We start from the raw sequence: 14,457 nt of genomic DNA, 5'->3' as shown, positions 1-14,457 counted from the left end.
TCATTTCTCGTACTTCAGAAGAACATTGGGTATTTCAAGAACATGGGAAATAAGGATACTACAGAATTGTCAGGATGCTATAGTAATGTTGATAGTTGAGTCATTTCTCGTACTACAAAAGAACATGGGGTATTTCAAGAACATGGGAAATAAGGATACACGTGTACTACAGTATTGTTAATAGTTCTGTCTGTAGTAGTGTTGATGGTTTTGTCATTCCTCGTACTACAGAAGGGCATCGCGTATGCCAAGGACATTTGAAAATCTGGATGTAATAGTAGTGTTGATCGTTTTGTCATTCCTCGTATTACAGAAGACCACAGGGTATTCCAAGGACATGGGAAACTATGATATTGTCAATGTAGTGTTGATAACTTATAGACAGTCTGACCTATATACAATAAACTAACAAGACGGAATGAATAGTTAGAATATTGAAATTACGGGCTCTCCCGCCCTAATCGACCAATAATTGCATAATTGTAGGTTTCCATTCATAAATCTGGCGCCTTCAAAATCAGCATTTAAAGAAATAAGATATGCTAATTTGATAAATGTCAATTTTATCGAAACATGGAATAAAAATGTGACATAATAGTTTATCATTTTGACATGTTAAAGTTTACGGTACAGCGAATAAAACTTGTCACTTTATATACACACACTGACTTATCAAGATTTACGACAACAAAGATTTTAATATAAAACCAAATGCAGGCGTATGCATTTATTACTGTACGAGTACATTTAATACATAGGTACATGAACATGAAGTGTCATTTAGAAGTAAAAATGTGTGCCACTGGCTTTCTTTCAGGATTTCCGTGCATGAGTGTACATTCGATTGTTAAAAGTAGCATAAGTTGATCATGCAATTAGTTTTATGAACAGTATTTTTTATCAATTTTGTTAATATTATTCAAATTGTTTGTCAGATGTGAGCGTTATATTTTGTCTCGTTCTTGAAGGAATGCTATTCCTGTGCAGATGGTTCGCAATTGGCGTGTCCCTGTTGTTCTGTTTAGTTAAATAGCACACCGATGTGCCGTACTTTGACATAGATAAGACATGTTCACTGGGCTTATTCCTGATGTTTCAGTTTAGTTTTGAATGATTATCAAACAACAATGTTCCAGTATTTACACCTTTTGTATGTTTGCATTCGGTCTGTCTCTATTGTCTTAGTTTTGGTTTGAATGATTATCATACAAAGATTTGCCATTAGTCGGACGTATTTGTTTCCAATGGTTTCCACTAATGTAGTTTTAGTTTAGTTATACAGGACAACTGTACAACGGCGAGTCGTTATTCAGGCCTGGTAAATGTTTCTATTGGACTTACCCCTTGTAGTTTTAGTTTAGTTATACATGATTATTATGCAATGGTCAGTGTCGTTATTCAGGCCTGGTAAATGTTTCTATTGGACTTACCCCTTGTAGTTTTAGTTTAGTTATACATGATTATTATGCAATGGTCAGTGTCGTTGTTCAGGCCTGGTAAATGTTTCTATTGGACTTACCCCTTGTAGTTTTAGTTTAGTTATACATGATTATTATGCAATGGCCAGTGTCGTTATTCAGGCCTGGTAAATGTTTCTATTGGACTTACCCCTTGTAGTTTTAGTTTAGTTATACATGATTATTATGCAATGGCCAGTGTCGTTGTTCAGGCCTGGTAAATGTTTCTATTGGACTTACCCCTTGTAGTTTTAGTTTAGTTATACATGATTATTATGCGATGGTCAGTGTCGTTGTTCAGGCCTGGTAAATGTTTCCACTGTGCTTGTAGTTGTAGGATAGTAATAAATGCTAGAAATACACGGCATGTCGTCTATTAGACCAGGGTAGGTGTTTCTCCACCGAACTTTTCTATATAGTTCAGTTTGGTTAAACAGGATTTTCCTGCATTGAACGACGCGAGTTTTAGGCTCTAATTCATTCATAAAATTTGTTTGAAACCCGATACGGTGGTTTCATTTATCGTTTCATACAGTACTACGCTTTGTTGGGTGTCCAATTTTCTTTAACTATCTGACACACTCGTGTTGGCTAATTTAATACAAAATGTTTATAAAAGTGTCATAAAAGTGAGTAGTTTGTTGAAACAGACATAAAATGAAAATAAAACTTTGATACATGTATAATAAAGCTAATGTGAACTGTATTTAAATTTCTCACATTTTAGTTTTTATAAATATTGATAATTAAGAAGTTCAATGGTGGTCATGCAGTTCATTTATCATATTACAGCAGATATTGAAAACAAAACGTCATGTTGATTTTTGTCATTATTAAATAACAGTAAAATGTGACTACAGGTTTTGTTTACAAACAAAATTCCGTTGTCCTAAACAATTATTCTCTCTATTTACTTCGTATGTAAGATACAATAAAACAAATTATTTTCATTTCAGTTTTTTTATGACAGCAAACAGATTTCCTTTGTTTGTTTCATCCGTTACTCATTCTGGACGATGATTTGGACAGTGTATCAACTATCAAATAAAGGTTTATTGTAAATAAAATGACAGGCTGATTTTAACTCCAGCTCGTCTTATTTGCATTAAAATAAACATATTGAGGTACAAATGCTTATTGATAGATTGTTTTTATGAAACAAAAGTCACATTCTACTATTGTTTTAGGACAGGTACACGAAACGGTATCTGGTCAGGGTTGGTATCGATGACAATCTAATAAAAGGGAGTAACGTATGATTTATATCTGGCTATGGAATCTAGAGATAGAACCGAGATTTTCAACTCTTTACAATGGAATGCCAGAGATTCTTCAGCCGATACATGGATAAACGTTACCATTCTTTTAATAACGTTGATAACATTGATGTGTATAATACTCAAAACAGTTGACCTGAGACAAATGTAACAGTTTGTATAAATCAAAATGTTGTTAGGACTTGTAGTAAATTTGCATGACAGGCAAGCAGATTTTAAGATGATAGGATGTAAAAGAAATTTAATATTATACCAACTGAATCAAAGGGCAATGTCCTGTGAATATTTTTACTCTCGAATGGCTTAATGTTACAGCACCATGGTTTCTTGCCCTTCTTTACAACACATACTAATATAAACATATATTACAGGGCTTAGCTCGGCATTTGGCAACAACCAACACCTAAGCATACTATGGCTTCACCAGAAGATCTATATCGCTAGTACAAGGATTGCCAATAGAAAGTGTTCGAGTCATTTCAGTTGCAAATGAAGTAGCATTTGGCATGAAAGAATATAGCACTTAACGAACTATGGTAAGTATACTATGGCTTCATCAGACAAATTATTTGGCCAACTTATTGAATATAACTTCAACATTAGATAAAACATACATGTGTTTAGTTAAACATGACTCCACCAAAGCAAATAAAAGCAGAACGTCAACCTTGGCTTTGACAATGTATGAAAGGTAAGATATTCTATTGAACTCAACTTGTTTTGCATATCATCACGAAAGGTTACAGTTTTGAACACCTGTTAACTTGGACTGTAAATATTACATACTACATTGCATTTACACTTTCAAATACTTTGCACACTTACCTTCAAGATCGAAAAGGTCCTTCGTTTAAATATATCTGTTAAATATCCCTAGGAGGTTTTATAAATTCACAATTTTTAGGATTAAAATACACACATTTGCTATGTCTTTACACTCAGTTTAACCATCCATATTCATAAAGAGGCCAATATGGTTCGCGTCAGCAGAGTGGAACACTACCATATTGTTATTTTAAAGCTAGCATCAGTATGTATGATGCGAGTAGTAAACGGTTGGTAGAAATTAAAACATTGCAAACATTTCAACACCTAAACCTATTTATTTGATTTATCGAAACCACTCGCTTGTATTTGTGGTCGGACATGGCTTTTTGAACATGCAATTTTAACAACCGTCGCATATTTGGAAAGTTACTGTAAGAACACAATTTTCTGTTTTATTTATGAATTGTATGTAAGCCTTTGAAACACTTACAATTAATTTTCACTATGAATGTACATACTAATAAACAGCCATTTTTGTGAAAACTAAGATTGTTCTAGTTTCAGGCGTTAAATGTTATTGCAAAATTTGGACATGAAACCAACTGTAACTAATCATTAAACAGATCTCGATCAAAAGAAACAAGGACAAGTTAAGGGTCAAGCCCAGTAGCCTACACATTAACCAAGACCATATTTAAAGGTAAAAAAACGAGTAACCCACACATTAACCTAGACCATGTTTAAAGGAGTAAACGGAGTAGCCCACACATTTACCAAGACCATGTTTAAAGGGAAAAACCGAGTAGCCCACACATTAACCAAGACCATGTTTAAAGGGAAAAACCGAGTAGCCCACACATTAACCAAGACCATGTTTAAAGGTACACAGAATCAAGGACAAACAAACACTGAACGTTGTTAAGTAATTGTTGTGCCATTCACCTTTGCATCGTCAGTGAAAACGTAGGCAGAACCCACTGGGGTTTAAAACGACCCAGGTCCGAATCTCACGTCAAATAAGGATGCAAAATCGTACATGTTTCATTCTTTCAAAAGCACATTCATAATGAATGAAATCTTAATAATTTCATTAATTTCAGTTGGAGTAGTTGCTCAATGGCATGTTATCTTAACATCAATCTTGAATAACAGACCTGACCTCGGATATAAGCTTGACAGAGTATGTTGGAAAGCCACGCAATTTGTTTAATACTTTTAGTGTTATTTTCTTAGGAACAAAATTGTATGCTACGATAAAAAACTATTAATAGTTTAAATGATAATGCCCTTAAATCATTAAAGATAAGTTAAGGTTTTTGACATTAAGTGGAAATTTGCAAACGGGACAACTGTATAGGAAATTTTGGTATTATCCAAATATAACCGAGATTTTCTTACAAACATATCAGTAAATCAGCTCTTTCTGTGACTCTGTTTGCCAACATTCCCGATTTTTGCATTCAGCTTTTCATTGAGGTGATAATACCCCATGCCGAGCTCCTATTTACACCAGAAGATCAAACCAGCATGTTCTCAATAGGACTGTCCAATCCATTTATCCCGAAGAGGAATTTACAGCCTGAACTAAAAAACTGATTTAACTAAAGGAGTATTAAAACACAAATTTGACCTAAACTGGCGTTCACAATGGTATGTTTCATTTAGTCGCCAGCCATAAAAATGCTAGGGAAGACACATAACCAATATATGTACATACAAAAATAGTGTGTGTATACCGCTTGATAAATTACGTGATAAATGGTACGTTGGAAGGCAACATTTTTCTTTCAAATAGACTTTAAACAAAGATAACTTTTCTTTTCCTTCACCATTTTAAATGAAACAAAGAACAATCTATGCTGCTTAAAGAGCCCCGCCTTCGTTTGAATACCGGAGTTTGATTTGGTGTTTATTTTCCTCAAACACTCGGACAAACCTGTTTCCAAAATAATGTTTTGACGGTGCAATATGTGTACATACAGGTACCTCATGTGAATGCTATGTGTTGGGTGGTGTTCATGATATATACTACGATACGATACATTAATTTCATGTCTAAATTATGAGTGTTCGTTTTAATATCCTCACTTGAAAATTGATTAAATTCTGTATAAGACGCATCATTTACATACTAAATATTAGAAAAATGTAGTTTATACATTAACAATGCAACAAGTGTTTATCTCTAAACATTATCTCGTTTAGCTACATAACCTTCATAGCTAGCATGACCCACATTTCAAGTTTTTTTCTGAATATGCAGGAAATAAATGCAACAAAGGGCATGTATGTAGAGCATGTATGTAAAATTCTTTTTTGCAGTGAACTACTTTAAATGCTTAGTATAAAACGTCCACACACATTCACAAAGAAATAACAAGAAAAGAGCAAGAAAATGTATGCTTTGGCAACAGCAAAATAATGTACGAACCGATACACACACCATTTTTTAGATTTGCTCTGAATTGATAAATGTTGTTGGGACAAGTGCGAGGTTAAGTACTCGTAAAGCGGCTACCCCCCCCCCCCCCTCCCCCTCCACCCCCGGTATACTCCTGTTTCACTGACCGTTTTAAGACGGTAATCCAAACATTTATTAACATTATGTTAATGTCCGTTCAATTGTGACGTTGTATGTCACTCTCGATAGTGTTAGACATTGAACAATGTGCATATAAACATTGTTATAATGATGTCGGATGGGCTTGTCCAAGTTGTATTACTTTATATGTTTATATTTAAATAAGCGACGCCTTGATGCCTTGAAACTAACGCCTTGATGCCTTGGAACCAGAATTAAAGAAAGTTTTCTGAAATAACCATTTCATTTACTTGCCCTTGTTCGTGTCGCATGTATTTTTGCGTTGTATCAGATTTAGGAAATTTATAGTAGCTCAAGACAAGAAATTCAGTACAAAAGTCAGTCTATTTCTGACTAGTTTCTTGATTTTATGTTGAGCTACTGGGCTTGTCCTTTTATTTCCATTGTTTTATTAATTTTCTCAACAATTGCGAATGCTATGGGTATACATTTAAAAGTCGCATTGTCTTCGCTTTTTGATTCTCAGCCATTCAGAGACTGAGTTTAATTTCATCCTAGCCATGTTGAAAGCATTGATTGTATGAACATTTTGGCATTGATCGTTGCCAAGCAAAGTAACTTGTCCAAATGAAAAGATGACCGGATGGATTTGGACTAAGGAGTGGGGGTTATTGGCTTCTACATCCAAAGCAAAGGGGAGCGATGTCATAACAAACATCGAAGACAGCCATGGATACAACAAAAATGATGATGTAAGCAAAAGGTTACAAAGCTATGATGTTTCTATCAGAGCTTGGAATAGCTTGAAAACATGTGTGTTTAAAATGATCCTAATCATCAAAAAATAGTTTTTACTTGAAGTCTGAAAGAAATATTTCAGCAAACAAGAAATAACAATGTGGATTCTATGTAGCCCCAACCACAACCTGGTGGAGTATAATATTAAATGTACATTTTTTTTGTAATATATAAAACAATCAAATTCTACACATAATTGAGAGTTAAAAGGGTGGGTATTACACAGCAAGGCTACACTACAAGGGGTATCAACCTCTGTATAAGGTTTTGCACATCAAACAACACACTCACAAAAGAAAGATGTACCGCCCCTAGACTTTGAATGCATAAACAAGAGGTATTGTCATAAATTTAAATAATTTAACATAAAATGCAATCATAGACAAATATCTTTTTATCCTACTCCCATTACGACCCATGCTTTTAATATTGTTTGACTTGTGTTGGTATTTTGTGGATCCATGTTCATTAAAAATAGTAGGTATCTACTGAAGTCTTCTATTCAAAGACATACATTCTGATAAAAAAGCAGCTACCACACTTTAAAATCACAAGAATGACAATAACTCTAGCCGATTTGCTGTACAAATATCAGTCTGTGGGGCGTTTATAGCGGTTACGTTTGAGTATTAGGCACGAGTATTAAGCACACAGTACAGGGTTAGAGGGTAAGTTTCTGGGAAGCTCTGAATACCTCTACATCCTTGCCCTCCTCATCCTAGTGTTATATAATCATACAATAAATGTAATGGTCAAATATACAATCAAACACACTATGAAAAGGTTACATATACATGCAAAATATATGAGGTTGAAGTATTTCAAATTGCAGTACCTCAAACCGCACTACAAGCATGCTATATGACAAACAATATTGTACTACAAACTGGTATGTAAAAAACGATATTGTACTACAAACTGGTATGGAAAAAACAAAATTGTACTACAAAATGGTATGTCAAAAATGATATTGTACTACAAAATAGTATGTCAAAAACGATATTGTACTACAAAATTTTATGTACAAAATGGTATGAAAAAATCTTGTTCTACACAATGTAATGTTAAAACAATATTGTACTACAAAATGTAATGTGTCAAAAAATATTGTACTACAAAAATGTAATGTGTCAAACAATATTGTACTACAATTAATATGGATAAAAGAATCAGACTTTATGTATATAGAATGGATTTTTATTCAATGATTCACAAAAAATAAACGATGAAATAAACAAAATGGAAACCAATAAACATTGATGAATGTTACATACACATGTTTATAAAAAACATCTTGTTGTTTTTTAATCAATGAGATAATAAATATTTCACCAAAATACCACCACCATGATTTTTTAGTGATAACTCTGATAACAATTATCATTTACATGTTTACACAATGTAACATGCATAACAACACATTAATAATATATGGACACAAAATCTACATGCACTATGTAATCTACAAGGCAGTATATTGAACAATAAGAGTAAGGTGAATTGTATAGATAAATAGTTGGAAACAAATATTGTTATGTCCCCATCACCAGTAACCCTACCTTCAATTCATCCACATCTTGTTTCGAAGCATATCCAGGGGACATAAATCTTGTAAGCTTGGGTGCACTCTCATCCAGCCAATCACAGAGTGCCTTCCAGGCATCATAGAACTGAAACATGGCATTTGATTGCTCAGAATATGCTTGTGGTGAATTGATTGGATAAGCAGTGGCTAATGTTAAAACAAATTAATACATTAATTGGAATGTAATTAATTCGTAACCTGTAACTGGAAAATATCCATACATTGAGATCAACCATTCTTCAAATATACTTAATATGAAAAATAAATAAATATTTATTCCTTGAAGCATATGGTATTCTAGTAACTCTCAATAAGGACAAGATACCAATGGCATTGCACAAACTGAAGTGAAATAAAAAGGATTTCTATATTTACTGTATACTTAATGAAGTCTATGTATTTCCATGTATACAGATGGTTAAATGACTTCTCCATATATCCAACTCAACTTAATGTTCATAACATTTAAACAATCTGTAAGATCTTAAACAACTGTGATATTTTCCTTATTCTTCAGTAATGCAATAAAAATGATGATACAATCTTTCAAAACAATAAAGATGGAATGAATTCCTAAACAAAAATACAGGTAGACTATATAATTTTATTTTATACATGTTCATGACTGAATAAGAGTTACATGTACGTACATGTGCATACACATTTAATCATGTACAAAAAAACAGTACAATATTGTATCTTTGATAGCCTTCATTACATAAATTCAAACTCATACTTTTCATGTTTTGATCAGTCAAACAGTTGCCAAACCATACCCTCTTATCTTCCTTAAAAGCATGCTTGAACAGTCTTCCCCGTTCGTCCGTTCGCCTGTGAAGTTTCTTCCACCTGAGTTTGATGCCAACAAGGAGATTCTTGATATAGATGGTGTCCTGTTTGCGGCCGAAATGTTTCAGGTAGGTCCCTGTTCGATCAAGGCTGTGCATCTTCTCAATCTGTGAGTCTAGCTCCGTTTTCAGAGACTGGACAATAGAAAGATATAGATTAAAAGTGTTTGCCAACTACATGTTTTAGGAATGTCCCTGTACAATCAATAAACACTGTGCATTTTTTTTATCTTGGAGTCAAGCTCTGTCTTAAAAACTGGCGGAACAAAATAAATCGTGAATAAAATATACGCCTTACTTTGCTCCAATATCTCATAAAAGTATTTTATTTCATTTTTTTTTTAGCGAAATTGATCTTAAGAAATGCAAAATAGTTAATTGGGATTATCATGAAGATACTTTTAAAAGTAATAGAAAAATGACAGAATTTCACAAATCATACCTAGCCAAAAACTGTGTGCTAAGCTTGATCCTGGTAAAGAAGTTTTGGCCTGTTTTAAATTTATTAGCTTAGTTTATAAAGAGATAAATACAACTAAATGACAGCACTTGTAATGTTTCTACGTATACAAAGGGATATAATTCAGCAAGTATTCTAGCAAACATTATTGAACCTGCGATATATTTGTTTCAAATTCTGACATTCTCCTAGACTAGAGGGATGATGCTATGCGTACAACATATGTACCATCATCAAACCTCTGATGAATGAGAATGTGTTCTGAGTTATACACAATATTTATGGCTTTGCTGACCAAGAACAACATCAAGGCTTTGACAATTCCTCAACTTTTGTTTCTTTGTAACACAAATAAAGCAACAAAAGCTGTTGAAAATGCTTGCTTGAAATGATGCGTTTAGAACCCCGTTTTCAAAGCATCCCAAAAGAAATTTGAAGTATCCCATACTGAATGGTCCTCCATCTGTTTGAGAATCTTGGGCACAAGTTTGCTGGGGTACTTGAAGCCTCTCATCTTGATCTCAGCATTGTTAAGCCAGTCTGTGAAGTTCTTCAGAATCCCGTGGAATTCATCTATGTTCAACAGGTGTTCATCCATCCTGTCCTGTAAAGGTTGGAAAAAGAAATTTTAATAAAGCACTGATTTTGGAGGGTAGTTTAACAAAAGAAGGGCTTGTATTTTGAGTTGGTTCTGTTCATTTCATCTACCTTGGGACTAATCAACATGGCGGTGTTGGTAGAACTTTGTTAAAACAAATTTCCAATCAGCCCACAAACAGCATAATAACAATAAACCAACAAAAAGACCATAAAGCTAGTGTGAAAATGACATGGCACGAATTTGCATTACATCCCTTTCAACCACCCAGCTCTTATTGTTCAATCAACAACTTTATCATCAAGTATGTGCTCCAACATAAATAAACTTCTTATGACACCAAATTAATTTTTATCACAAACCAACTTACCTTCCTCTTCTGTGCCCTGTCTCTCGTGTCACTCCATAGATCTTTCAGTTTTCTCATCCGATCTGACACCTGGAGCACATCTTCTGGTGGGCAAACCTCAAGAAACTCTTGGCCTTTCTCTAGGAGAGTCTTCACTGGTTCTTCTCTGTGCTGGAGCTGTTGGTGTCTTTCCTATAGGGGGAGAAAATACAGGCTTTATAATTATTAGTTTTCTCCATCCAAACCTGCAGCACATTACTCTGAATGACTAGCTTCTAGGAACTTGTGGCTTTTCTTTAGCAGTCTTTACCAGCCCCCTTCAGTGTAGCTGATGGTGTTTCCTATTTTACCATTGTTCAAAGTTGCAGAGACTATTTTAAGTCAGATACACATGTAGTAAACAGTTTTGATGTCTGAGAAAACCAAAAGATTTATTTGCTTTCAGAGCCTCAAAATTTAAATAAAATATATGTAAAGGAAGGCCAAACTTGTATGAAATTGAAATTGAATTGGATATATCTTTAACCTCAAGTTGTTTGAGTACAACCAATAAACTTCCTTCGATGTACATACCCTGAACTTGTCAAACTGGACCTTAGCTGTGTCAGGAAGGGCCCCAAACGGAGTGTTGGACTTGAGTTCTGTCCTCAGATCATTTAGCCATTGGATCATGTCATCAACATCTCCAATATACTTCTTCACCTGTAAATAGCAGTTCATACAGAAATTAATTTTCAGGTATTGTTATTCAGATGAATAAAAAAACATAAAAAAACCAAGAGAATAACTTTAAAACAAATCTGTGCATAAATAATTGTTGTTGTTTTTTCAGGTTATGAATTTAAAAACTTAACAATATTACTGGTATATTCAATCTAAATAGACACCTACTTGTCTGAGTTTTTCCTGCAGTTTAGCCTCCTTGTCTCTGGAGTCAGCCTGGACCCTTCTCAACATTTCATTCATCTCTTCCTGAACTTCTCTCATGTGAGGACTGTCCCCTTCGCCCTTGGATAAGACATCTTCCAGGGCCTTGTTCAGTTTTCGTGATGCCCTCTCCTTGCCCTTCACATCTGATTGAAGGAGCTGAAAAATCATAAATAATAAATGAATAAATACTAAACCTACTTTTTTCCTCCCTTGGCAGCAATGGCCTAGCACATGTGCAGGTTGTTCCCTTCACAATTGAATAATACAATTCCCTTGTTGCCTTTGTTTTTGCTTCGGTGAGACCTTATATGTGCCTCTTACAACTCATTTCAGCATCAAATATGATAGAGACAGCAAAATCTAATAACACATATAAAAAGGGGAAGGGGATGCAAAATTCCCAGGCTGTCTAGCATGTGAGAGCTCTCCTTTTCACCATTGAAAAAACATCATCTAAAGCCTTGTTTAGAGTCCCTGAAGCCTTTTATCATGCTATTATAGAAGTCAAGTTTTAAATTCATTATTAATATTGGTAAGTATTTAAACGTAATGTATTGTTTTCTAGAGAGAGTAAGACTGAAATGAAAACTTCTACTGGTATTAATCATGTAATTCCTGCCATTTTATGACTCAACTTTCTAGCTGTAAGCTAAAATTCATCTAATTGTAACAATGGTTATCTCTACCGGGTAATCCACAAAGAAGCAGAGTCTTCCCCAATAGTACCAGAAGGCTGCCTCAAAGTCAATGTCAAGAACATACAGATCTTCTTCCTCATCATCATCATCATCTACACCAGTACCCACAGAACCACTAGCCATTTCAAGCTGCATTTACTTGGGCACTTAGGTAAATTCAGTCTTAAGATTGATCTTTTAAATCCTTTTATTGATTTGATTCAATTTCTGATTTCAATATCTCGTCTCTTCTCTCGTCATGTCTCGTCATATCTCGTCATTCTTACTTCAATAATGAGCTACTTGCGTGCCTTCTCAAATCCAATGTTTGCAGGTATATTAACACAAAGATTTCTTGTAATGGTATTTATTACTTCTTATGTCAATTATGCTTCACTGTTTTCAACAACATTAATTGAAAGTTCTGATAAATACCAACTAAATTAACATATATCATTATGAAACATAATATTTATAAAGTGTTTGATATTAAAATATATGGCATGAGCTAAACATATGTCACACTCCTGCTGTACATATATTCATATAATTACCTTTTCACGATAACCTATAGTTACATAATCAATATCCAGATATATGCTCAACCTGGATGAACAGACAAGACCATTGTTCTAACTTGAACAAGGGACACAACTCAACAAGTACTTTCACCAGAGTTATGAGGAACTTGTAAAGCAAATGCCTGCTGTTTTTTAATAAGTCTGAGGTCCATATATGAAGATTTTGCCAGACTACAATGTTTTTACAACACCATGGCCATAATGAAAGCTGAGAAAAGATCCATAATACATATATAATACAATTACATTTAGTTTATTTAGGTGTTTTACATTAGACATGTGGTATCATCAGTGATGTGACTCAGAAGGTTATACCCTGTCATGACCTTTACCAAAGACGCTGTAATCTCTACCATTCCACGCTCAATATTTAGGGAGTAAAATGTGTGTGTTTTTAAGGCATTGCTACACTATAATTAAGTTTGTTAAGGTATTGCTAAACTTACATTGAGTTTCTTTAGGTGTTTCTCCAGACATTTGGTATCGCCAGTGATGATGTCCATAAGGTTTAGTTCCGTCATGGCATTCTCCAAAGAGGAAGTGACCTCTACCATTGCACGCTCGATGTCCCCGACCTGGCACTGCATTTCCTGTAGGTTAGCCTAAAATGGGAGAGAAAATTGGGGTAAGCATTTGTGGATTAGATTGGACATGCTGGTATTGTGTAAAGTGATGTAAACATTTTTTTTGGACATTTTTGAAAACATATTGTCAATAGTGTGTAATTCTAGCTTTCCTATTGATGTTTTAATGCATTGCCTTAGGTTTTCTTGAAACATTGCTCGTTTCCATTTGCACAACACAGATATTTTCTTTTCATTTAGATTGTGGGCCAGAATAAAAAAAATTCAAAATACAATATTGGTAAAATTATTTTTAAGGCCTCTACAGTGTAAAGAATAAATTGAGATTGAGCATTTTTGGTTTGTCAGTAGCCACTGCAAACAAACATTGACCAAATGACAAACAATAATATGTTTCTTTCAAAGTTGTTTAGCGTTGTCAGAACACATAACCTTGGCTGTTAGTAACACTAACACATACTTGCAACAAAACAACAACATATTTCACTCAAACACTATAACAACACAAATTTGCCTTGCAAAAGAAAAGAACAAGAATTCAACATTCAGTGTTGTTTTTTTTATCAGTGAATGTGACTAAACTAAATAAATTGCGTGATTATATATTTTTATATGCAAATGTACAAAAAATGAGTATAAGTTTAAAACATGGCTATGTATTTATTAAATTTTTGTATTTGAAGAAAAGACAACACCAAATACATTCAGTGTTAAAGCTGTGAAAGATCACATACATTTCATACAAATAGAAAGGGGAAAATATGTCAACTCAAAGGTTTGTCACAGTGCCATGCATAGAATGGTTTTGCTATAATGACATCCCCATAACTTATTTTATATTTCATATTTCAACAGAGGTTTATTATAGCGGGTGGATTTTTTAATCATGCAAAGGAAAGAATATTGCAAAAAAAAAACCAATCAAGCAGTCAAATAATGAAACAAGAGCACTCGAAGAACTAACAACAATGCTTGTCTGTTTTTCTGTTGAAAATAAGGGCAT

At 34.0% G+C, this 14,457-nt stretch overlaps 1 protein-coding gene across 5 annotated transcripts in view; it reads right to left on the bottom strand.

Moving 5' to 3' along the window:
• Positions 1-14,457, bottom strand: part of LOC128240342 (microtubule-actin cross-linking factor 1, isoforms 1/2/3/4/5-like) — a 100,675-nt gene that overhangs the window by 27,806 nt on the left and 58,412 nt on the right. For 4 of the 5 annotated variants that reach the window (XM_052956952.1, XM_052956948.1, XM_052956953.1 and 1 more), the window contains 8 exons: positions 13,317-13,472; positions 11,574-11,768; positions 11,256-11,384; positions 10,704-10,874; positions 10,184-10,339; positions 9,204-9,410; positions 8,402-8,512; positions 7,537-7,560 (listed from right to left, as the gene is read on the bottom strand). In XM_052956952.1, the coding sequence (XP_052812912.1) occupies positions 7,537-7,560; positions 8,402-8,512; positions 9,204-9,410; positions 10,184-10,339; positions 10,704-10,874; positions 11,256-11,384; positions 11,574-11,768; positions 13,317-13,472 (1,149 nt within the window). The remainder of the gene's footprint in view (positions 1-7,536; positions 7,561-8,401; positions 8,513-9,203; positions 9,411-10,183; positions 10,340-10,703; positions 10,875-11,255; positions 11,385-11,573; positions 11,769-13,316; positions 13,473-14,457) is intronic. The other variant, XM_052956951.1, reaches the window with a different exon arrangement.

The sequence above is a fragment of the Mya arenaria genome, chromosome 7 (genome assembly GCF_026914265.1).
Source record: "Mya arenaria isolate MELC-2E11 chromosome 7, ASM2691426v1".
Lineage (NCBI taxonomy): Eukaryota > Metazoa > Mollusca > Bivalvia > Myida > Myidae > Mya > Mya arenaria.
The sequence above is the reverse complement of the archived record's forward strand: the minus strand, read 5'-3'. Positions and strand labels throughout refer to the sequence as shown.